This window comes from Xenopus tropicalis, chromosome 2 (genome assembly GCF_000004195.4).
Source record: "Xenopus tropicalis strain Nigerian chromosome 2, UCB_Xtro_10.0, whole genome shotgun sequence".
Lineage (NCBI taxonomy): Eukaryota > Metazoa > Chordata > Amphibia > Anura > Pipidae > Xenopus > Xenopus tropicalis.
In genome coordinates this window covers 18,501,248-18,525,620 of record NC_030678.2, presented here as the reverse complement: position 1 = coordinate 18,525,620, position 24,373 = coordinate 18,501,248, and the positions used below count along the sequence as shown (strand labels likewise).

The 24,373-nt window shown below is 41.7% G+C and overlaps 1 protein-coding gene across 7 annotated transcripts in view; it reads right to left on the bottom strand.

Annotated features, from left to right (window-relative positions):
- Nucleotides 1-6,522: 6,522 nt before the first annotated feature.
- The window catches only part of app (amyloid beta precursor protein), a 117,292-nt gene continuing 99,441 nt past the window's right edge, over nucleotides 6,523-24,373 (bottom strand). For 3 of the 7 annotated variants that reach the window (XM_012956721.1, XM_012956724.1, XM_012956725.1), the window contains 7 exons: nucleotides 22,243-22,371; nucleotides 19,406-19,505; nucleotides 11,691-11,912; nucleotides 10,721-10,774; nucleotides 10,075-10,175; nucleotides 9,471-9,617; nucleotides 6,523-7,763 (listed from right to left, as the gene is read on the bottom strand). In XM_012956721.1, the coding sequence (XP_012812175.1) occupies nucleotides 7,662-7,763; nucleotides 9,471-9,617; nucleotides 10,075-10,175; nucleotides 10,721-10,774; nucleotides 11,691-11,912; nucleotides 19,406-19,505; nucleotides 22,243-22,371 (855 nt within the window). In that variant the 3' untranslated portion in view covers nucleotides 6,523-7,661. The remainder of the gene's footprint in view (nucleotides 7,764-9,470; nucleotides 9,618-10,074; nucleotides 10,176-10,720; nucleotides 10,775-11,690; nucleotides 11,913-19,405; nucleotides 19,506-22,242; nucleotides 22,372-24,373) is intronic. The other 4 variants (XM_012956722.1, XM_012956723.1, XM_012956726.1 and 1 more) reach the window with 2 other exon arrangements.

The window sequence follows — 24,373 nt, the reverse complement described above, 5'->3', positions numbered from 1 at the left end:
AGTTGGGGGGGGGTGTTTAATTATGCTTTATGTCTTTAAGCTATCTGGTTGTCAGACTTCAGCATACCCTAGCAACTAGACAGAGGCTGGAGTGACAGACTGTGAAGGTGACCATACACGGGCCAATAAAAGTCAGAAGTTTATCGGACTGTGTATGGGGCCCTCAGATGGGCTACCTGACTGCTGTCTGGCTGAAATTGGCCAGATGTCAATTGGCCAGGTTTAAAAGGGTTAAGGAGCACATCGACTTGTGCCTTGCCCAGTGAGCTTACAATCTAAAGTCCATACCACATTCATACCCACACTTTCATCAGTAGCCAATTAGCCTGGCTGTATATTGCTGACATGTAAATAAAACATTCTGATTGGTTACTAGATTTAAGGGGAACTACCGCTTTAGTCAGGCAGTTGGCAGAGAACTGTATTTATCAAGTTGAGTTACCTGTATAAGGGTCAGTATATATTTAATGGATTTGTTGGTCGCTCAGTATGATACATTGCCACTGCACACTCCCTTCTGTACGACTGTATCGTAGATAGAACAAAAACCCGGCAGCCGCTGAAGGCTCATCATTGTCATTCATTGTCATTGTCATTGAGATGGAAGTCTCTGTGAATATCCCCAGTGTGGGAGCTCCCAGGAGAAAAGCTTTGTGACATTAATGCGTATCTCTAGGCTAAGGCAGCCCTTGTTACTCTCCTTATGCCATTCAGCTCCTCTTGGCTGCCAATGGGGAACAAGCGCTGCTGTCACATGGTGCATAAAGGGTCAGTATACCTTGGGTTTTCCTTTCTAAATATTTCTTCTTTATTCTCCTACCCAACCCTTTTATGGAGGAAAAATCCTTCCTGGCTCCTTTATTTTCTCCCTTGTACAAAACGCATTACATAGTTACATAGGGTTGAAAAAAAAGAGTCCATCAAGTTCAACCCATCCAAGTAAACCCAGCACCCACAACCCACACCTACCAATCTATACACTCACATACATAAACTATAAATACAACCACTAATACTAACTGTAGATATTAGTATCACAATAGCCTTGGATACTATGCTTGTTCAAGAACTCATCCAGGCCCCTCTTATAGGCATTAACAGAATCTGCCATTGACCCTTTCTTGAGATGGAAACTCCTTTTTTTACCCTTGAGCCAGGGTATCCAAGAAGGGTTGATGTGGACTTTTTTCCCAAAACCTGACGGCTTTCTGAGTATTCTGCAGGACTCTACCTCCTTCTGCTTACTAGCATTGCTTGATAAAGCCTAAATTAAGCATATATATATAAGTACAGGAATAAAGGGAAAAATAAAATATTTCCATAAGCTTTGCAGCTATGCAGTGAGACCCCCGAGGGAGGGAAAGTTTGCCCATTGCTGATGAATTCTGCATGGGAAGTTGAACAGATATCTTCTATATATTATTTCCATGATTTGCCAACATGTCTGAGAAGCCACTGCTGGAACCTTAGAAGAGTGAGTTACAGAATGAGCATTGATGCCTGTGTTTAATGTATCTTTTAAACAGTTTTACGTAACGATTCTAAAATGTTATTTCTGTCTTTAGCTTTAGGGGTTGCTGGGAAATGTAGCTAAAGGAGAGCCGGGGGGCAGAATGTTTGACACCCCTTCCCATGTGAATACAGGACCCCCCCCCCCCCAGTCCACTTTGCTTATTTGCCGTATCTTTCACTCCTCAATGATAATATTGCCTGAAAAATCACACAGTGTCAGTTGTTTTTTGTTAACAATAATTATTTCCTGTTAGACTGGGAAAAATATCTGCTTGGGAGCTGACGTTTTGCTAATGTTTGATCTGTAAAATAAAAGAAAACATAAACACGGCCTAACTAGAATGCCAGGCAACCGCACAGACAGATTAACCCATTAGTTCTCCCAGTGCCGACCATGCCTAGCCTTGCTATAGCTGGGCAGTGGGCTGAGTAGATGAATAGGGATTATTAAACATATATTTGTGGGTCAGCTATTAGACTGTGCAGCACTTGGAGCGGCTTTTCCATCACAGATGGTCAACTTGAACCAGTGGTCTTGTGGGCAAAGAATGTAGTACAAGTCGTAAACTTCTACCACTGTCGAAAGTGGTGGCTAAACAGTTCCCGCATTGGTAAAGCCCGTATTAAATTCACACAAAGGCAAATTGGTTTGCACAGAGGCATTCATTTTCGCATTGCGAATAACTTTTCCATTACCGACTTTTATTACATTCCCCTCATAGCCTTCATTTTTAAAGACTGGGCAAATTTCTGCATGAGCAACCAATCAGTGACTGGCTTTTTTCAGACAGGTGAAGGCTGAACAATGAAAGCAAAGTGTCATCAGATTGGTTGCCGTGGGTTACTGCCCAGGTGCAAATTTGCTCAGTGTTTATCATTGAGGCCCAGTAAGTCCCTTCCTCCTGTCTAGAGGTGACAGAATTCACTTATTTATATCGGTGTTAGGAGATTATGCTTAGGGGCCCATGGACTGCATGGATGGCAATGCCTTGCCCCCACTACAGACTACAGGTGAGTGCCATCCCCGTGCCATTCCTATGCCCTGTGTAGGAGGACGTCTCCATACTAGGGATTCGCTGTGACCTTCTTCTGTCACTTGAGTTCAGAGGCCTCTGCTAAACCCATTTGTGCACAATGAGCCGCTCTGGGACTCACAGAGGGAACCGGAAAATTGCCTGTCAGAAATATATCAGAAATGTGCAGTTCTGCTCTTACTGAGCCCCAGCCGTTCTACACCAGGGATCTGAGCACAACTGAAATCTAACAAAGGGCATGACAGCGATGGAGGCAGAATCCCACGATGCCCCCGTTCCCCAGGCTCTGCAGCTTGATGGGTTACTCAGAGAAAGGACCCACAGACTTTATACATTTATTCCGGCCCCCTGAGGTTGTGCTGTTATGTGGAACCCAAATCAGTATTGGGTATTAATCAGCTCGGCAGTTTCTTTCAGTAAGTAATAAGATGCACACAGTAAATGACCCCTGTGCCAATGGCACCCCAGGCTTTTCTGCACTGGCAGAAACCCCCCCAAAAATCCCATGCTACCTGTTGTCTTTCATTGGCAGGTCCCACTGCAGCCAGGGGTAGGGGGCTAGGGTTGGGCAGGGGAGGCAGGTATGTAACATACAGGGCACACATGGGTGGGGCCTTGCCATCAGGATCACTAATGGAGGGGACTATGTGAGTTCAGTGTGCAGAGGGGTATATTGCTGGTATATTTGTAATACCGGCCCCAGACTGAGCTGGTATTTTACTGGCTAGGCCGGTGAAATACTGGGCACGTGGCAACCCTATAGGTGACATGGGCATTTTTCTGCCAACAGGAAAAAACGTTGGTGTGTTGTTTGCTTGCAGTTTTAGCTCTAATATTCAGTTTGTTTAACCCCTTGTAGCTCAGGCCAGAGAAGAAGTTAATACATAGCTTGCCAGGCTCCTACTGACACCAGACACACAAGTGACTGTCAGATATCACTTCCCACATTTCCAAATCCCAAAGCTTTGCCTATAGGATATCTCTGAGCTGCCAATCAGCATGTATCTGCCACCAATAGAGATTGCTAATACACTGAACAAGAGGCAAGCTCATTGGCTCACAGTGCAGCCTATCAAATCGAGCCTTTCCAGGATGTCAAAAGTGGCTTCACTTGGGCTCTCTTGCATCCCTTGCTTCCTGAAATAAGAAAATTGGTAGCTAGAACCCCCACCAAAGCAACCAACCACACATTGAGTTGCCATGATGTTGATATATATTTAAGAAATATATTGGTGTATCCTTTATGAAAGAAAAATTTATATTTAGCAGCCTACTGAATCAGGGGCCACATTGCTCTTTGGTGTGTTTATATAAATGTCAGGCCCACAAGTTGTAACATTAAGGGGATATTAATTCTGGGATTGTGTGACCAGATCACTTGAAAATTCAGGGACACATCTAAAAAATCCAGGTATCAGGGCTGAACGGACCACACTTTATTTTAAATACAACATGTATGTAACATGTATTTATCACACGTGTCCCTGGTCACTCTGGTCTGGGAGGTACAGGAGTTCTGAGCATGCCCAGTAGGTACAACCTAGAATATCAATGCAATTCTTATATTATGTAGGAAAGAGTCTAATAAATGACTGATGTCTGGCGGTGGGTAAAATGCTACAAATTCACCAAATATAAAAAGAATCAAAAGAGACCCTTTACTAGCATTATATACACCCCATATGAAGCTATAAATATAGTTTAGGCTAGGCACTGCTGTCCCAATGGCTACCAGAAAATCATAACGCCCTAATGGCAAGATGCTGGGCTACCGTTCCCAACCCCCCGGCCCACAGGAACCAGTTGGCCAACCTCTCCCAGTTATACAGTCACTCATTACACCTCTCACTGGGAACCATTCTCTCTATCCCTCTCCCGCGCTATAATCTATCCTTCACTCTGGGAGGCCAACAAACTGCAAAATTGTAGCAATTACTTTACAGATTCCCTTTTTCAGAGGGGACTAAAATAGCCGCCTCGGTGATCGCTGCAAACTGTGCTACATAAAATATTATGAACGTAATCATCGTAGCGCAGATCAGAATGTGAAAAGCAATGTTCTCTGCGGCCGACAAACAGTCTTATATGGTTTAACCACACGGCATCTCTGCTACTAACGTAATTATCCAGTCTGCTTAATGGCAGCTTATTCCCTCTGCTGAATTACATACAAACAGAATAGTGTTTTGGTGATATGAAGTAGGGGACATATTCCTACTTTCTATTATGAGCACATAGTGGGGGGCAGCAGGGTACCAGTGTGGGGCACCAATATGGGCTGAAAGAGAAGCAAAGAGCACACCTTTGATCAATTTGCTTTTCAGGCTAAACAATGTGCCTTGGGATTTTTTTTTTCAATCCAGGATAAAGAAGCCAGCACAGATTCTACAGGTATAGGACCTGTTATCCAGACTGTTTTGGACCTGAGGTTTTCCAGATAAGGGATCTTTCCGTAATTTAGATCTCCATACCTTAAGTCTGCAAAAAATCATTAAAACAGTTATTAAACCCGCCAAACCCAGTTAGGTCGCGGGCAGGGAGGGAGGCAGAAGGACTTCACCCGCACCTGTGGGTTGTGGACCGGCCTTCACATCACTAATGCAAAGGGATTGGATAGATGATTGAACTCCTCCACCCGCTAGTGCTGGAAGCAGAGCAGCAGGATGTGCCACAGGAGTCCCTAATATACTGTATATAATCGAGTATAAGCCTAGTTTTTCAGCACCCAATATGTGCTGAAAAAGTCACCCTCGGCTTATACTCGAGTCGGGTGCCATGGGTCCCTCCAGACTAGCACCCTCTTGTCCTTTGTGTGCAAATTAGGCCACCCGCAACCAGACCCGCCAGTGCCCTGGCCCGCTCCCAAATTCATCTTCATCTACCAGCCTCGCCTGTCCCATTCTGCACTAGACATTACACTTTATATTCCGTATAAACTATATATAGTTTTGAAGGATTTTTAACTCTTTGTGTTTTAGCTTGCTTGCTGATTGAGCTAAGGGGGTAGTACTCTTAAGGTGTCATTGTTGATACCATATTGTTTCAGTTGACCCTCTTCTCCACTTACAGAGCTAGTTTACTGTTTTTCTTTGATATATTTAAAAACATATACCCCACTGATGCCTCAATTAATGTAATTGTATTGGTATTTATTTTGATTATTAAAACTTAGCAGTAGCTGCTGCATTTCCCACCCTCGGCTTATACTCGAGTCGGGTGCTATGGGTCCCTCTAGACTAGCACCCTCTGTCCTTTGTGTGCAAATTAGGCCACCTGCAACCAGACCCTCCAGTGCCCTGGCCTAGGCTCCCACTAGCAATACTTATTCCCCCTTACATCCCTCCGGGACCGGGTCTGCTGCCAGTTTGCCAATGTGCAATGAGCGTGGGGTAGTACTCATATTGTTTTTGTTGACCCTCTTCTCCACTTACAGAGCTAGTTTACTGTTTTTCTTTCAAATAAATATTGAATAACATATACCCCACTGATGCCTCAATTAATGTCATTTTATTGGTATTTATTTTGATTATTAAAACTTATCAGTAGCGGCTGCATTTCCCACCCTAGGCTTATACTCGAGTCAATACGTTTTTCCAGTTTTCTTAAGTAAAATTAGGTACCTCGGCTTATATTTGGATTGGCTTATACTCGAGTATATACGGAATACCTTAACAGGCAAAGGAGTCACACTATAGGGCCCCCAAAATATCTTAATGAGCATCTCATTCTCAAATACATAATATTGCACCCATCAGTCATTGCTAGAGATGTCAACCCCCCTATATTTCCAGGAGTTACCCCAACTTGGCTTCTTTCCCCCGTCTCCTTTCATCCAATAGCATTCTCCTGTTTCTTTTTTTTTTTTTAAATCCCCTGAAGTCTGTGTCAAATTTTGGACGGAGGAAAAAGGGGCGGAGAAATGGCAGAGGAACGGAGGTTTGCAATCACACACAAAAACAGAGGCCATGCCAATAAGTCCGATTTTTTTTTTAAATTTATTTATGTAACACAGTGTAGAAAGCTATTAGTTCATAAGCAATGATTCTGTACAATCATCCAGCAGAAAGTTTTTTTTTTTTAATTTTTGTAAAGAATCTCTGCTAATTTTCAACCAGCTGGGCACTTTTTTCCTTTCCCTAAAAAAAGTGCTTAGAATTACAAGAGAGACGTCCAACAACCCCCCTTAAAAGCTGGAAGGAACTGCAAAACATTGTGTCGCAGGCACATCCAGTACTAAATGAGGTTTGAGCTCAAAAGAAAAAAAAAAAGGTACATGAAAAAGAAAAAAAAAATTATACTTTTTATATATAGATTTTTTTTTTTTGTGATTTTGATTTTTTTTCCTTTTTTTTTTCGCAATTCCTAAAGTGTGCACATAAAACAGGCACAAAGAAACGAATGTGTAATTCCCATGATTTTCTACACCACTAACACAGGAGAACGATCTGTACAAGAACACGGTAGATAGAGAGAACAAAAAAAAAAAAAATAATAAAATCGGTCGATTTAATGGAATACGTAAAAAAAAAACAAAAACGGAAATTTCAAATGCATAGCGGCGTTAGAAAAGAAATGGTACTGGGCGAAGGGAAGCAGCGGAGCCTTACATACATAAAATGCCATCCCTTGTCATTTGTAAAGCAGATTTCGATCAGGACTTCATCAGGTTTTTGTTTTTTTTGTTGTTTTTGTCACAAATCACAAGAATAATATACAACTGGAACAACATGATAAATAATGGGGAGAGGGGGGCTAGGCATGCATTAGTTCGAGACAGCTAAACTCCTTACAGTACACAAAAACATTCATTGATAATGTGGCGCCGAGACGCAAATGTTAAGAGAATACGCTTACTGATTGCGCACTTATTCGTTTCGGGGTTCAAGCATCTACTTTGTGTTACAGCACAGCTGTCAAAAAAGGCGGGAAAAGGAGGAAAATGATGAAACGGCGGTGGATGGGTGTGGTTTGTGTTTTTAATTCTCTCAACAAGATGACTCTTTTTTTTTCTGTTTTCCTATATTTATATATGTATAGAGCGGAACGCCGGCGAGCGGTGAGGCTGTCTGATTCGAGAGGGGCCCCCCCACCACCACCGCCGGCTGCACGGAGATCTTAGTTCTGCATCTGTTCGAAGAACTTGTATGTTGGGTTCTCGTAGCCGTTCTGTTGCATCTTGGTGAGGTGGCGCTCTTCTGGTGTCACGGCGGCATCCACCTGTTGGAAAAGGAATCGAGTATTATTGGGAGGGAATGGTCTTGGACCCAAACGAGGTTATATAATAAAAGGCACCAAGGAGAAGTAACCCATTGCGACCAATCAACAGGTAGCATTTACGGGTCACCTGTTTAAAAGCAAAGATCTTATTGGTTGCTATGAGTTACTGCTTCTGTGCAAAGGGGAAAGAGTCCACTGCTTTAATAGCACAAAGTCCTAGCTTCTCAGATGCAGTGGTTCCGTTTCAGAACCATTTTGGCTGTCTGGGCATGTATGTCAGCTTGGGGATTGGTTTACTAAGTTCTGCCAAGCCAGATTTTTTCCATGCTGATGTACCATGTGGGGGGCGTATGGTGCATAGAAGAGAAGCCACAGCTCGTCTTCACTTCCTGAAGATCCAATAGCCTAGACTGAACCAGAACCAGAATGTGGCCATTAAGGTACCGGGCCTGTCGTCGCCCATTATATGGCCATACAACTAACTGATGGCCATATAGTTGTATTTATTTATATATCACCACAAACGTACGCTGTGCTTTGCATGGCGACAATGCAAACAGGGGAGGAGCTATTGTAAATTACATAGCAGGAATAAATATGGCATGGGGGAAACAATACCTTTTTTCTAAAGAAAGTGCCTATCAAGGCCCCCTGGCCCCTGCACAAAAGGAAGCTCCAGGCGTGGGCGGACATATTGGGGGACACGTGCATATTTAGGGAGTGTCCCAGTTGGCATGGTATGTGCATACATGTGATGTAGGACCGGGAGACCCACAAGTGTATATAGAGCAAGAGGGCACTCGCTTAATATGGGCGTACCCTAACATGGCTCCCTCCCAGTGCAAGAGCTCAACAGGGGGCAATTATAACCTGCACAATAGGGGCACAGGGACAATTTGTAGGAGATAGGTGCCATTAAATGCAAGGAGTTTGATCACATGGTCCTTGTAGGGAGAAGTGTGGCAATCAAGCGCATTTGGGGTGCATTTGGTAGCAAAGCATACTGCCTATGACACATCCCTACTGTCAGGCAAGAATCACTTGGGCTCCATGTGATATGAGCCCTGGTAATGCTGGCCATTCATGGGCCAGTAACAGCGGCCTGTGTAAGGGGCCTTACCAGAGGCTTGCCAGGCAGATATCTAAAAGGCAGCTTTCAAAAAAAATGCAGCCCACAACTTATATGTCTACATGGGCCACTATTATGATCTGATTGTTAGCCAGTGGGCCAAACAAATGGATCATTGTAGTTTGAACCAGAGGCTAAATCTGATAAAGGTTCAAAACATTACTAGGTAATGACCCACGTCCTGCTCGCTTATCCATCATGCAACGTACCGATACACAGGGTTTGAGGCAACATTCTAACAGGCCCGGAGCCCAGCAGGGCTCAAGATTTATGGATCAGTACTGGGCCTCTGTGAGCTGGGGCTGATGCATTAACTGATCAATACAGCATGTAAAGTATTGACCTTATGGCCGCTGCACATAAATATCCCCAGTGACAAGACTTCCAGGCGCCCCCAGTGATGCTCATAGTTTGTGACAAGGTTAGGCCCTTATAGCTGTGATTGAATATGACAGAGTGAGCGGGGTGCCCCCCATGACAAGGATACAAAGGAAAGAATGGCAGATGCTGATTTATATACCCAAGCTGTGCTGCCATCATTAGGGACTTAGCAGGAACCCGGCCGGCACATTCCTTACCTCTACTACACCATGATGGATCGTTGTGTACTGCTTCTTCTTCAGCATCACTAAAGTGATGACTATCACTGTTGCTATGACAACGCCTCCCACCATCAGACCTATGATGGCTCCTTTGTTTGATCCCACTTCTTCGGCAAAGAAGACCTGCAAGACAAAATAATGTTTCTTATAAGAAAACACAAGGTTATTGTGACATGGCAGCTATATTTAACCTCCGGGCAATGGCTTCTGTTGTCTTCCACTGCCACGTCCTTCCCACCCCCCCACAGCATCAGTATGCCCCAAATCATCCTCATCTCACACTTTTTTATCTATATTAGTGGCTACAGCTGTGGTCCCTTTTTTTGGGATTGATTAAAGGGTTCCTTGACATTACAATAAGCATCGGTGCCCAAACATATTATTTATATATTATATATATATATATATATAGTAGCAATTGAAATATTTGAAATATATATAACACATAACAGCTATAATATGGAAGACATTGTGGTGTCATGGTTTTCTTTGACTGCTAATGGACATGCCTGTTCCCAAAGTGGGCGGTGCCTAAGGACACCACTCCCCCCACAGCCATTTCTCACAGCACATCACTTACCAGTTTCTGATGGTGCACTTCATAGGCGGCATCGTGTCTGTATTCAGAATCCATTTTGACCTCGGAGATTTCTTCTGTTTTAATATTAGTAAGTCCTGAGCCTGTGGAAGGAAAAACACCAGAGATGTTGAGGAAGCAAATACTTTCATTTATTAGCGAATACAGGGCAGCCGATCAACAGGTGTATATTCATAGCCTGCATAGAGAATAACTCATTTTGATGTATATGAAACCCGCATGACTGTGGAACCCAACAAACCTGGACGCTAGCATGCATGGCTGGTCTAGGAATTTCTGCCTGTTCCTTCTCAAGATTGAATTGATCTCCCACTGACTATAAATCATAAGAGGAGGCTTAGATAAAAAAAAAAAATAGATTTATTTTGCTGTATCCGTTTGTATCTCAACTTCAGCCCTCTATCTATCATAACTGCTGCATTGTATATACGGTATGGGGGCCCTAATCAATGGGGCAGCAATTAATACTCTTACACGTGTGTAATGATCCATGTTGTAACATGCAGACCGTGCAGCATTCATAGCGGTAGGGAACGTGCTACCCCAGAGCAGAACAAGTGCGCCCGGTGCCGAATGACATTGCTTTCCATGCTGGCTAACCGCACACAGGTTTTTAGCAAATACATACCTGGCCGTGTAGTGAGCCCTCTATCTGCAGCAGGGCGGGCGTCCACTGGTTCGACTGGGAACATGCAGCAAAAACACAAGCACACGCAAATTATAATAGGCAATTTGCAAACAGGGAGGAAGGAGGAAAATAACATGTCGCTGGGGCATTTGCACAAATGGAAGAATTATTCTACAGACTGTCTCTTTGTGATGCCCTGTAACACAATCCAACACAACTTCCTGTCTGAAATATCCCAATTTCCTTAATTTAGTGATGGCAGATTCTGTTAAGAGGGGCTTGGAAGCATAATATCCAAGGCTATTGTAATCTTTAGATCTACAACTATCTAGTATAGGTAGTTTATATAGTTTATATATGTGAATGTATAGATAGGTTGGTGTGTGTATATATGTGCACTACACAGGTTGAACTTGATGGGCTTTGGTCCTTTTTCAACCCATTATAACTATGTAACTAAGCACAATTTTTCTCCATAGCGGTAGCAGAACATGTACATTATATCCAGTGCATTTAAAATAAGCATTTTGTTTCCATGCTCAAAATGATTAAAGATTTTGTGTCAATATATTTTAGTACTGGTTTATATCTAAATATACACATAATAAAAAAAGGAAACATCTCACTTTAGCATCTATGTGTATTTATTTGATCATGTTTTGCATTAGGAAACCTCCATGGCTCTTGAAGGTTACTAAATAGGCAGGTTATACAGCAATCCCTCTGCAGCTGGACAACCCTGTAACCTACGTGACTTTGTATTATCTGTTCTTGTATACTCGTGTGATTTGCCACTAGATTATATTGAATAAAAGCTAACATGGTTCTGAGCTAATCATGGGAAGGTTAAATATTCATGCAGAACACACAACAAACAGATAATATAGGGACATGCTGAAAAACCTGGGCACACTGCAGGGGGCAAGCTACCAAGCCATTATGTGCCCCCCCATCCCCCCCCCCCCCATACCTTCGTTCTCAGTATTTGCAGGAACGGAGTCCACACCGAATGAATGCCAGGGCTGCAGGTCCTCTACGTTGAACTCTCCATCTACTGGAAGAAGCTCGACGGTGGTCTTGGTCTCGGTGAGAGAAGGCATAAGGGCATCGTTTCCATAGCTGATTCTGTGGTCGCTCACCATGTTGGACACCATGTCATCCGAGTAGTTTTGCTCCTTTTGGAATAGTTCTTCTGAAACCGGAAAAATAATATCTTGAAATGAATCCTACCCCCATAATGAAGTTGAAAGGCCTAAACAGGCTTAAGCGATGAGTAGGCCTTTCCTCTGGTGATTACCTTTGCTGCCGGTGGAAAGGCATTTCGGAGAGATTAGTCGCCCGCTGTAGCAGAGATATATTGTGGGCAACTAATCACTCCATGGAACGTTAGCCTTAAAATCTAATCAGGCCTAATGTGATACAAAGGTTGTTTTCTAAAAATATAACAGAAAATGACTGCGAATTAGAATACTCTTTGCATTTAAGTATTCCAGGTGGCGCAGTAATATCGCCTTGATGCATTCCCCATCCAATCAATTTATTTGAGAACAGAGATGATGATGAATAGGCAACTTGCTGGATTAAATCTTCCTTCAAGCAATTTCTAATTGGCATCACTTAGACTACGAGGTGGATAACACCCTAGAGTAATAACTGTGCCATAACAGTAGAGGCAGGATAGGCTTAAATAATTGGATGGAGAATAGAGGCACCGGGAGCCCAAGACTGTGATTTGTATCCAAGTAACGTTAATATTTTTTTTAGAAATGCCCATAAAGGCTACATTGTGAAACGCAAAGCTCTGGATATCGGGAAAGACAAACAAAAAGCTAATTTTCAAAGATTCTTGTATGTTAATCGCTTCCCGAGCGGGGCAGAAGTGGAGATTTGCTCTAGTAAGTTGGCAGGTTTCCCCCACAGAGATTTAAAAGGCAGAAAAGCTTCTAATGAGCTGTGATTCTCTTATAAAGAGGAGGGTGAGCTTGGAAAGCCAGCATGGGCTCTGATCATATCTCAGATTGTACACAAGCAAATTATACAGGATGTAGGCTCCAAAAATAAGCATTAGAGCCGCAAACCCATCCTGCAGTTGCAGCAAAAATGTAACGTTAATTGGCACAGGGACAAGACTTTGCTGCTTGGGAAATGTCTGCTAACATAGAAAAAAGGGAATATTTGTCAATGCTAGAGGGAAATTTGTGGCCCAAACATTATGCTGTGTTTAAGTTCTCACACAAAACAGAGGTTATATACACTAGAAGCTTCTAAAAGTTACTCCAGTTTGATTCTCAGGGTTTAAGTTCTAAAATAAAACAAATTGCACGAACAAGTATGCTTAAAGAAGGAAAGGTAAAAACTAAGTAAGCTTTATCAGAAAGGTCCATGTAAATACAGCCATAAGCACTCACAGAAACGCTGCAGTCCTCTATCAAAAGATTTGTTGTCTCTTTGTTTTCCTGTGCCAGAGACATGCAGCTCTCTCCTGCTCCCCCCTCCCCCAAGAATGCTAAGAACTCACCCCCCCCTTAGGAATGTGGATCTGAGCCAATCAGCAGAAAGCTTCCTCATAGTCTTACTAACTGAGCATGTACACCAGTCTTGGTCTGGGTGCAGGAGCGAGGCATTATGGGAACTTTCTTTACACAGCTCAGTATTTTTTTTCCTATGAGGCTTCTGATCATAGGATAAAAAAAAGAAGCAATGCCCAACACTCCTATATGTTAGACCCAAGTCATTTTGGTGGTTTAAAGGAAACAGACGGCACATTGTAGAAGCTGTAGATGACAGATTCCATAGAAACGTGTGGAGCAGGGCACAAGGGGCCAACATGGAAGACGACCGCAGGGCTCAAATGGAGAAAAAGACAGGTAGGAGGGGGAGAAACCACAAAGGACACAGACATTAGCAAAAAGGTAGATGGACCACCAGGGCAGAGGGAATTGAGGAAAAGAGAGAAGAAAGCAAAGCAAGAGAGTGGCCCCATTAGGGATTGGGTGGGTGGGATGGAGCGAGACCACTGAAATACAGGGAGAAAAGTCAAACAGTGGCTAAAAGCTGCAAACATCTCCCAACAAATCCTTGGAGTAAAGTGTGGGCCTATAAGACATTAAATTAGCTGTGTGTTATGTTATTGTGGGAAGTTATGTACATGGCAATGGAGGAGCTAATGCTTGATTTAGACGTGGCTATATATTATATAGGTGTGTGCTCAGGTGAATTTCTTTTTTAGTATAATGTAAGCCTGTGTTCCCCAACCAATGGCTCGTGAGCAACATGTTGCTCCCCAACCCCTTGGATGTTGCTCCCAGTGGCCTCAAAGCAGGGGCTTATTTTATTAATTCTTGGTTAGAAGGATAGGGGTTACCAAATAACCAGTCACAGCCCTTATTTGGTACCCCATGTACATATATCATGCTTGTGTTGCTCCCCAACTTTTTACATTTGAACGTGGCTCATGGGTAAAAAAGGTTGGGGATCCCTGATGTAAGCCATACCAATATGTTTCACTGAACACTAGAAATATTGCACAGATGTAGGGTGCATATTGTAGCTGTATGGTACATCTTCAAGAAAATAAGTCCCTATCTTTTGAATTACCATTATCTAAGCCAATCTGTCCTTCCGGAGATAACAGAGAAACACCACAAGGTTTTTTTTCCATAAATAGCCCTGTCCCTATTGTTCATATCTCACAAAAGATGGCAAAGTAATTAATTTAAGAGACGTGTATTGCACAGAGAGAAACGCTAGGAGCAAAATCTGATCAGTAATTTGCACATGAAAAGGAGTTTTTTTTCCCCTCCTATTTCTGTATTCCATGCTGGAAGGAAATCTATATATATATATAAATATAAATAATAAGCGTGATATTCTATAAAGCAGACTTAGCATGATATACAGGTATGGGATACCTTATCCGGAAACCTGTTGTTCATAAAGTTCCGAATTACGGAAAGGCCATCTCCCATAGACTCCATTATAAGCAAATAATTCTAATTTTTAAAAATGATTTCCTTTTCTCTGTAATAATAAAACAGAACCTGTACTTGATCCCAACTAAGATATAATTACCCCTTATTGGGGGCAGAACAGCCCTATTGGGTTTATTTAATGGTTAAATGATTCCCTTTTCTCTGTAATAATAAAACAGTACCTGTAATTGATCCCAACTAAGATATAATTACCCCTTATTGGGGGCAGAACAGCCCTATTGGGTTTATTTAATGGTTAAATGATTCCCTTTTCTCTGTAATAATAAAACAGTACCTGTACTTGATCCCAACTAAGATATAATTACCCCTTATTGGGGCAGAACAGCCCTATTGGGTTTATTTAATGGTTAAATGATTCCCTTTTCTCTGTAATAATAAAACAGTACCTGTACTTGATCCCAACTAAGATATAATTACCCCTTATTGGGGGCAGAACAGCCCTATTGGGTTTATTTAATGGTTAAATGATTCCCTTTTCTCTGTAATAATAAAACAGTACCTGTACTTGATCCCAACTAAGATATAATTACCCCTTATTGGGGGCAGAACAGCCCTATTGGGTTTATTTAATGGTTAAATGATTCCCTTTTCTCTGTAATAATAAAACAGTACCTGTACTTGATCCCAAATAAGATACAATTAATCCTTATTGGAGGCAAAACAATCCTATTGGGTTTATTCAATATTTAAATGATTTTTAGTAGACTTAAGTTATGGAGATCCAAATTACAGTAAGATCCCTTATCCGGAAAACCCCAGGTCCCGAGCATTCTGGATAACAGGTCCCATACCTGTACTGTAGATAGACCTATCCTTAGCAACTTTTTAATATGTCTCTTATTATGTATTTTGCAAGGTTTTAGGAATCTACATTCCATCCTTGCCTTCATTAAAAAAAAAAATGCAGGTGGTTGGGGTCACTGACCCTGGCAACCAACTACCATATCAACTGTGAGGGTTCAATTGTTATTCTAATCTGCTGTCAGGATTAAAATGATACGGGCACTAAAAAATGACTCTTTAAAATAATAATGTACATTAAAAGTAACAAATAGGTCACGTTGAGTTACAGCTTCTAATGCTAACGGACTCCGGCTGCACAAATATGGCCGCCCCCTCATAGAGGAACATGGGGGATCAGATAGGGAATGTAAAAGCATCAGGACCTGTCACCCACACATAAAAAGCTTTATAATTAAAGTCCTTTAGAAAATAAACATGAAATCCAAATTGTTTAATTAAATCATCCATTCCTGTTATAAATTAACTTAAAAATCTGAGATGTCAATCATATATTGCCTGCCCCGCCTCTATGCCTTCGGCATAGAGGCGGGGCAGGCAATATATGATTGACAGCTCAGATTTTTCAATTACAACTACTTTCATTTTCCATTCAGCACTTCCTAGATATCACTCAGATGGCAAATGTATAAGATTTTGGGATAAAACACAGTTTGCCTTAATAACAGTATACACAAAATGGTGGCTGCCTGCTGGCTGAGACTGTAAACTCCAAAACTTAAGTCTTAGGGTGACAGGTCCCCTTTAAGGCAATATTCTAAATATATTGTTACAAAAGGTTTAATTTCTGGTGTTGGTATCTCTTTAAGGCCTAGCAACCAGTTGGAGGATAAGTCTACCCTCACAGCCCCAGTACATTTATATTGTCGGGTCATGCAAGGCCGTAATCTCTGCATGTAAAATGGGTTAGAGCTGTGCCTGGATATTCTTAAAACCCACGCGCCACAGGAGCCGTACGGGGAGGAACGTAATATCGCTGCTATTTATTGGTGCTATTTAGGATGCAAGATGTAGCACTCTTTCATCTTCTTTAATGAATCCGCAGTGGATGTTATTTTAGGAAACATGGAGGGGGCACGAAGCGAAGCGAATGCTTCCAACTGCGCGTATACTTTAAACTTCAAAGAAACAACGCTAAGCCATTCCGCATACAGATACCTTTATTACTGTATCGCTCTAATCGCACCAGTGTAGGACTAGAACAACATGACTTACGAGTACTAGCAACAAGTTTTTGGAGCATTTAGAATAAGGACAGCCTATATGGCTACAGGCAGGCCACACATTCGGGGTTTTGTGACTTGAGCAGAAACGAGTTCAAGCAAGTACAATACAGTAACCGAGGGCACACTATTACTGTACTGGGAACTGTCTGTAATCAAGAGAATACCATGATAACATCTGATACTGGGCTGTCCTTCATTTGAATTTCGGAGAGCCCTGTTTATGCTTGGTGGTGACAGCCCTTGGCATCTTAATAGTATGAAAGTGTTCCATTAAAGGAGAAGGAAAGGTAAAAACTAAGTAAGCTTTATCAGAAAGGTCTATGTAAATGCAACCATAAGCACTCACAGAAACGCTGCACAGTCCTCTATCAATAGAAACACAGGATTTCTTGTCTCCTTTTTTGGGAACATGTTCTTCCGTCTTCGTCTCTTTTAGGGCTCCTTCAGGTTTGGCATGGTACGAAATGCGCAAAGCTTTTATGTACCATGTTTTTGTAACAAAGGACACTCTTGTCTTTTATTCACACCTATGTGTGGGCTGGTGTCTGTTTTCTTGGGTATGGACTACCTCTCTGGCCTTATGCGCTTTGTGCCTTTCTGGGACACTTAATCATAGGCTTTGATTAAGTGCTCAAGGGAGGCACGAAACAAGTAAGAATTTTTCTTTTTCATATTATAATAATTAAGCAGCAAACTTTGTCTGTGTTCCATTTTGTGCCAGCCGAACTCTGCAGGAACTAAATTGGATATTTTCCTCTAGCTGTGCACTTGGACCCCCAGTCAGATGTGGAGAGTCTACTTGAACCAGGACCCCACATTTCTACTAGTGAGCTTTGATATTTACAGCCTATTCCCTATACCATATTCCACATGTTTTACAATACACGCCTGATTTACTTCAAGTGCAGATTCTGCTTAGCCTATACAAAGCCACAGTTTCTTTATTTCCTCCTATGTTACCCAGTCCTTGATAAACTCACCAGTTCCCACTAGGACAATCTAATGAAACTTGAGACATGGCCAGAACCAGAACACCCAGTGTACCAACAGACAAAGGGATAAGGACAGGACCAATTGAATTGCCTAATATGATATAATGATTCATTGTTTAGCATGTGCATATATAGTTATACCAATATCAGCTTGGCAATGGCATTTTAGTGCATACAACTAATAAAATGTATTCTTGCTTTACTAATAAAGACCCAAGACTAAAGAGAGGGGGGTGGGTTTGGGTTTATTAGTGTTTCTAGGCAATGACATTTCATTCTGTTGCTTAGCAAGCAGCACCCTACGCTACTGCCCACCAAGCTGAGTTAATGGTACAGAGCTGTTAGCATAATAAAACAAACACTGAGGGCCATACTGATAGGACTATTTCTGTCTTGACTGTTCTGCACTGGAGAGTGGCAATGCTACCTTGGCATGGAGAAAAAGCATCTCAAACAATGGTGAAAGAGACCAATCACTATCTGAACAGTGTAAGGAGAGGAATCATTAGGGGCCAACTAGCTTGATTCATGACATTTATGGTGCTTCATTGCCTTCTTATTTTACTAATAGATACTATGGACAATTACAAGGATATAGTGGAGGGGACTTTTGATAGTTCTGCACTCTTCTTGATTCTACAAAAATGTCCGTCAATGAGAGAAAATAGTGTAAGAAATCATATGAACAACCTGGGTTCAAAGAGATAATGTTACTTTAATGTGTAGATCAGGAATCAAAATGTTCCTGAGTCTCTCTTTTGCAGGACATTATTTTGGGAAGAATCTTAACCCTGAAAAAAAGTAGGTTTTTAAGGTGACTTTTTCATCTCTTACACTATTTTCTGAAAGAAAAAAAAAAAAAAGGAAAGACAGATTGGCAAACAGTCGTGGTGTAACTAGAAATAGGTCATCCCTTCTGTGTAATCATTTGGTGGGAACTGAAAACCCTGCAGGTACCAAGGCAAACCTGTGTACTTATATAATAAAAATAGATCAGCTTCTCCCCTCCAAGACCAAGACCTTGTGGAGTCTATCTATCTCAGGGCTTGTGTTAGTCGAGGGCAAAGAGGGGATTTGTCTTGGGCCCCCAGTATCTCAGAATGACACCCAAGGTGAAAATGTATGTTATTATAGACTAAAATAGGTCATTGGGGTGCAGAACAACTACTAGAGGGTCCTAGATTGGACTTTTCTGATTTCCAAATTGTTCCACTTAGATTTGGACCCCAACCTTGCAGCAACATCTAAGCCCTTTCTTCTCTTTCTGCACAATGATCTATAAAATTCTTGTAACATGGAGCTTTCAAATCTTACCCTCTGGTCTAGTTGTGACTAGAAACAAGTAAAGGAATTCTCAGCTGTCTCCTAACTGTAATTAGCTAAATGCCAAGTAAATAAGTGATATTCCTTTCTAATTGCTAGGGTATGTATTGAAAAAGAACATAACTAACTGTAAGCATGGAACCCTTCTGCTATCCTGGCTATTCAGGTCACTGAGAATGCCTTGGATAAGGCAAGTGATATGGCAGGTCCCACACATGTAGAAATGCACTTGTGCATATGATTCTGTTTCTGAGCATCAAATACTGTAAGTCACATCTCCAGTCTCCACTGTGTATGACGCATACAGTTTAGGGTTCAGTTTAGGGTACAGAAAGCTATGGGCAGGCTTACCGACTTCATCTTGGATTTCCTCAGCCACGGCCGGCACCTTGTAAAGGAGTGAGAAGCTCTGGTTCATTCTCTCGTTGATCACTCGAAGGTGCGTCATAACCTAAAGGAATCACAGACCAAATAGAAAATGGTGAAAGATGCAGAGAAAAGAATCTTAGCATATAGCTACACATCAAATGGGGGGCAATAAATCCTATATCATAAATACAGACTGTAGAATGCAGTAGTATACAATTTCTTTTTTAACTTTTGCAAAAGCAAAAAAAAAAAAAAAAGCGAGGGCCATCTTGACCTTTACACGCCACTTGCATTTCTACCCTGCCCAAATCAATCCTTCAAGCGAATCAATCATCATAAAACCGACATTGGCATCAGATGGTGTTAGGAGCAAGAGAAGTCCAACAAAATGCTCCACTTGACCCACCCCACAGACCTTGGCTGCTACGCGGGCCTGCTCCCCACTTTGGGCCTTTCCCATGTCCACGCTGATGCAAATCTGTGGCTAAAATGGTGTCATAGTTATGTTAGCGTGGCTGCACCCACATTTGCCTACTCAATGTGCACCACGTGTGGGTACCTGAACAGCTGCAGGACTAGCCCATACATTTCTGAAAATGCCATTTTTAACAAGAAATCTTAATTCTGAGCAGGCTTTATTCACTTTCTTTTAATGATGACGATCCGTTTGTCCCTTCTTTTGACAGATGTAATAGTAATCTTAATTTTAAGATCATTTGTACCACTATTAATATAATAAGTAGGCAATTTCATTGGATCACCCTAATATCAAATATTTAATACAATAAAATTCTGCCAGTGTATGTCCTGCTTAAGGGAAGCGTGCAATGCCCCAGAAAATGATTATAGGTATAGGACCTGTTATCCAGAATGCTCAGGACATAGGGTCTAACATAATAGCCAGAACACAACTTCCTCCTTTACTGCTCTCTTCAGTAACCAATCAGTTACTTGAGGGGGGCCATATGGGACATAACTGTCAGTTAGTTTGCATTTTAATCTGACCTGCATGCTCACAAATTAACTGAACATTTATGTCACATGTGCCCCCCCCTAAAGTCACTGACTAACTAAGATGTTAGTGAGCTGAAAGCAGGAAGTAGTGTTCTGGCTATAATGTTAGGCATCTGTTCACTCCACTCTTTATAGATTACATTTTTGCCTAACTAACTATATTGCAAATATATTTTATTTTGCGCAGTCTGTTTTACCCAGTTTCATTTTACACTGAACTGTTCCTTTAATCTACTATAAATAAATGTAAACATTAATTCCAATAGGATTGTTTTGCCTCCAAAAAGGATTAGTTATATCTTAGTTGGGATTAAGTACAAAATACTGTTTTATTATTAAAATATTTAAATATTTGAGTTATTTAATTAACATGGAGTCAATGGGAGATGGGCCTTCCCGTAATTCGGAGTTTTCTGGATAATGGGTTTCCATATAACGGATACATGAAAATGAATAGTTCTGGCAATGGAAAGAGAAGCTTCCACAGTGCGTCAATAAGAAAAGCCAGACAAACCTGCACTGTGGGTCCATTAAATGGACAGTGGGAGACCAGGGAACAGAAGAACTCACATTAAACAGTTGTTTCATCTTTGCCGAGTAACAGCTGCTTAGCAGATCTCATTGAGAAATGTCTGCACCCTGCAATTTTACTGCCTCGCTCCCCCTACACAGTCTGCACTCTGTGTGCCCCTTCCCTGCCTTTTTATATCTGTTATTGTGCTTCATGGATCACAATCTGCCCACAGTGTGATTGTTCCCGGAGCCCAGACAGTCCCAGCAATAGGAAACCATATTTCTATCACACAGGCAATGCCCAAACCACATTTTCTGAGTGGTTATATACATTTACATTATATAAATATACATTTACCGGGTGCGACTTTGCACACCTAGATATATTGCAAAAAATAAAAATACAGCCCAACATAACTTTTATATTCAAGAAGGGAATATTGCATTTTGGGGCATTTTTCTTTAACAGACATTCTTTCATAATTGTTTTTATGGCATAAAATGCTCAATCAGCACAGTGGCTGAATGAGCATTTTATGCCATAAAAATAAGTCAGTGTTACATAGTGAAACAATGACTATATAACTTACAGCACTACCCTTTTTATTATTATTAACATTTATTTATAAAGCGCCAACATATTCCGCAGCGCTGTACAATAAGTTCTGTGCCTTTAAGATACTACTGAATGGTCATGCTGCCAACAATCATGATAATGTTTTTCAAATGCATTTCACATATGGGCACAGCTGCAAAGGGGTTTCCTAAAACAAAACATTTTAATGATCTTGGGTTATTTGCTGTGTTGTCTTTTAAACTACTACTGTCATTGTTATCATTGCTTTTTCTGTACCCATTGCCTCCTAGGACCTACTGAAGAACCAGGCGCATGAAATTCACCTGTAGATCTCTAGTCAGAGTTGCACTGAAACTCCCAGCATCCTCAGGGAGCCAAACCTTCCTTTGCTCACATCAGGACTTCCTGTGCTGTACACAGAGGCTGCTCCCTAGTACTGCACTCCACTGGCTGCTACGCCCTGTATTTACTGCATAGGCACCTGAGGGCCCCTACTAGGGTGGCAGCTTTAGAGGTGGTGGCCCTCTCGTGCTGATACTGAGGAGAGGACAAAACCCCAAAACAATGCCCCCCCCAACCTCAGTGTAAGCGCGAATACTATACTTCAGCTATGCCAATATCTTGTTGGTGCCTAGGGATAGATGCTAGTATAGTCCCAGGCCCCAAATTCTTTTAAATACATTAGTGCTATGGCACGCATAGAACGCTGCATTACCTGAGATCGGATCTGAGCTGCCTTCTTGGGATCTACCATTCGGACATGCTCGAAGTGTTTGAGAGTGTGCTGTCTGTCCTTCTGCTCTGCCCGCACGTATTTCTTCAGCATGTTGAAAACATGGCGGGGCTGAAAAGAGATGGAATAAAAGGAATAAGATCAATGATGTGTTTGTTATTCCATTTAATGACAATGACATGAATCGTCAGTCAACAAACACATTATAAATGCAGAAGAGAAACTGGTTCTGCTGAGCAGACTGGGGTTCACCAGGGAACTGGAAACCCATAGTGCCAATTGGTATAGGTTTTCATATAGTACCACAGTGGCAATATGGATGGGCTAATGGGAACTCAGCAAAATGGTACCCAAATGCTGGGAGAAGGATGGCTTGGGACAGGATTGGAGGCTGAACACATTAGGGAAATATTAACTAATTAAGTTTATTTATTGGATGGCCAGTGACAGTGGGAAGGTGTGGCGTGAAGGGTTCAGTTCTCCTTTAATCAACTTAAATGCTCTGCCCTACAAAAAGAACATTCCTGCCTCATGCAGTTATACAGACAGGTCTATCCATTTCTCTACATTTACAGGCGAAATTGCTGCGCGTCATTGTTATATTCACTGAATAAATAAACCTTTCCACTAAGCCTAATATCAGGGTGTAGCCTGACATACTAACTGCGCCAGCTACAAATATAGGGCCCCCCAAAGGGACACACTGCTAGACAGAATGGAACCATAAACCAGACTAAAACAAGAATTTGATATTTATACCTAGGAATCTGCTAAACCATTATATAAAATATTTACTTCCTGATATCCGATTGAAAAAATGTTTCAGTCCTGCACAAACCAATGCTGAACTATAACTAAATGCACACGTGTAGCTTGAAATGTAACAGACCATATTATATCTTCCCCTAAGGGTAATGTCACCAGGAGAACTTGCGCAAATGCCATCAGGCCAGACCCCCTTCCTTTGCCATTCCCTATGCAGGAAGGCAGTTTTCACCTGGAATTCAATCTGCACTACAGAAAATCATATTTAGAGGTATATTAGACATTTCCAGCTTTTCTTCCCCATTAACATTCAAGTGGTGTGTGAACTAAACAAATCTGAGCCAATGAAGTGGAGTTTGTTTCATGCTAGATCCATAACGGGTCGGTATAATGTCCCTCTGTGCAGGCAGTAACGTGGGAAGCTCAGATGATTGGGCACTCTGTCATTTATACCCTTGTGTCACAGAAGGAATGTTCTGAGCAGACAATTGGTTTTACCATCTAGTTAATGGAGAATACATAATAGGTAAGTCTCTTTTAATTTGGCCCCTAAAGTCTTTTTTGGTTTCAGCTTCAGTTTCACTTACAATAAAGGGTTTAAAAACTACAGCACAAAAGGATGTGAGTACGCTCTAGAATCATTCAACCTTCACATTATTATAAGTCTGTGCCGCCTGAACTGCCTTAGCAGCCAACTAGCCTATAAACAGGGACTGACTCCCCTGATTGGGAAATATATTGGTCAGAACTCCTGTTGGCTAAGGATCTGACTGGCAGACTTGTAAGCTTACATAGATTTTCCTAGTGCCTCTGCCTTAGTGAGTTTGCCATAAGTGCCAGTGTGCCTATAGCAGCCTTACAGCACAGCAAGCCATTAGCTAACACACAGTTAATGCTCAGTTAAGAGTCTGCTTGGGTTGGGACAATAACAGAGCATTGTGTTCCAAGCTCAGTGTGACAGCTACACAAGTTAGTGGGTCAGTGATTTCGGGTTTCAGTGAGAGACTGTAGGCAGGACAGAGTGTTCTGTGGTTGGTGCAGGTCAGCTCTTTTATTCACTGACTTCTGCTGATAAATGCCATTCCCTAGGGGCAAGAAACAGAGGTAATAAAAATCCATATTCCAAAGTTAGTAAGTAAGGAAGGGTCTCCTACTGTCATTGCTTTTAAAAGAAGGGATGTCACCTCTGCCCGCTCCCCAATTACATCACTCCCACAACACAAAACATATCCATTGCCCCATACTGACTCCTAAGTGTGGAATATTTCCTTGACTTATAGATGCCCTGGGAGGCTTAGATCTCCTTTAGAATATTCTAAACACTGAAGGGATAGTGTACTTTAATATG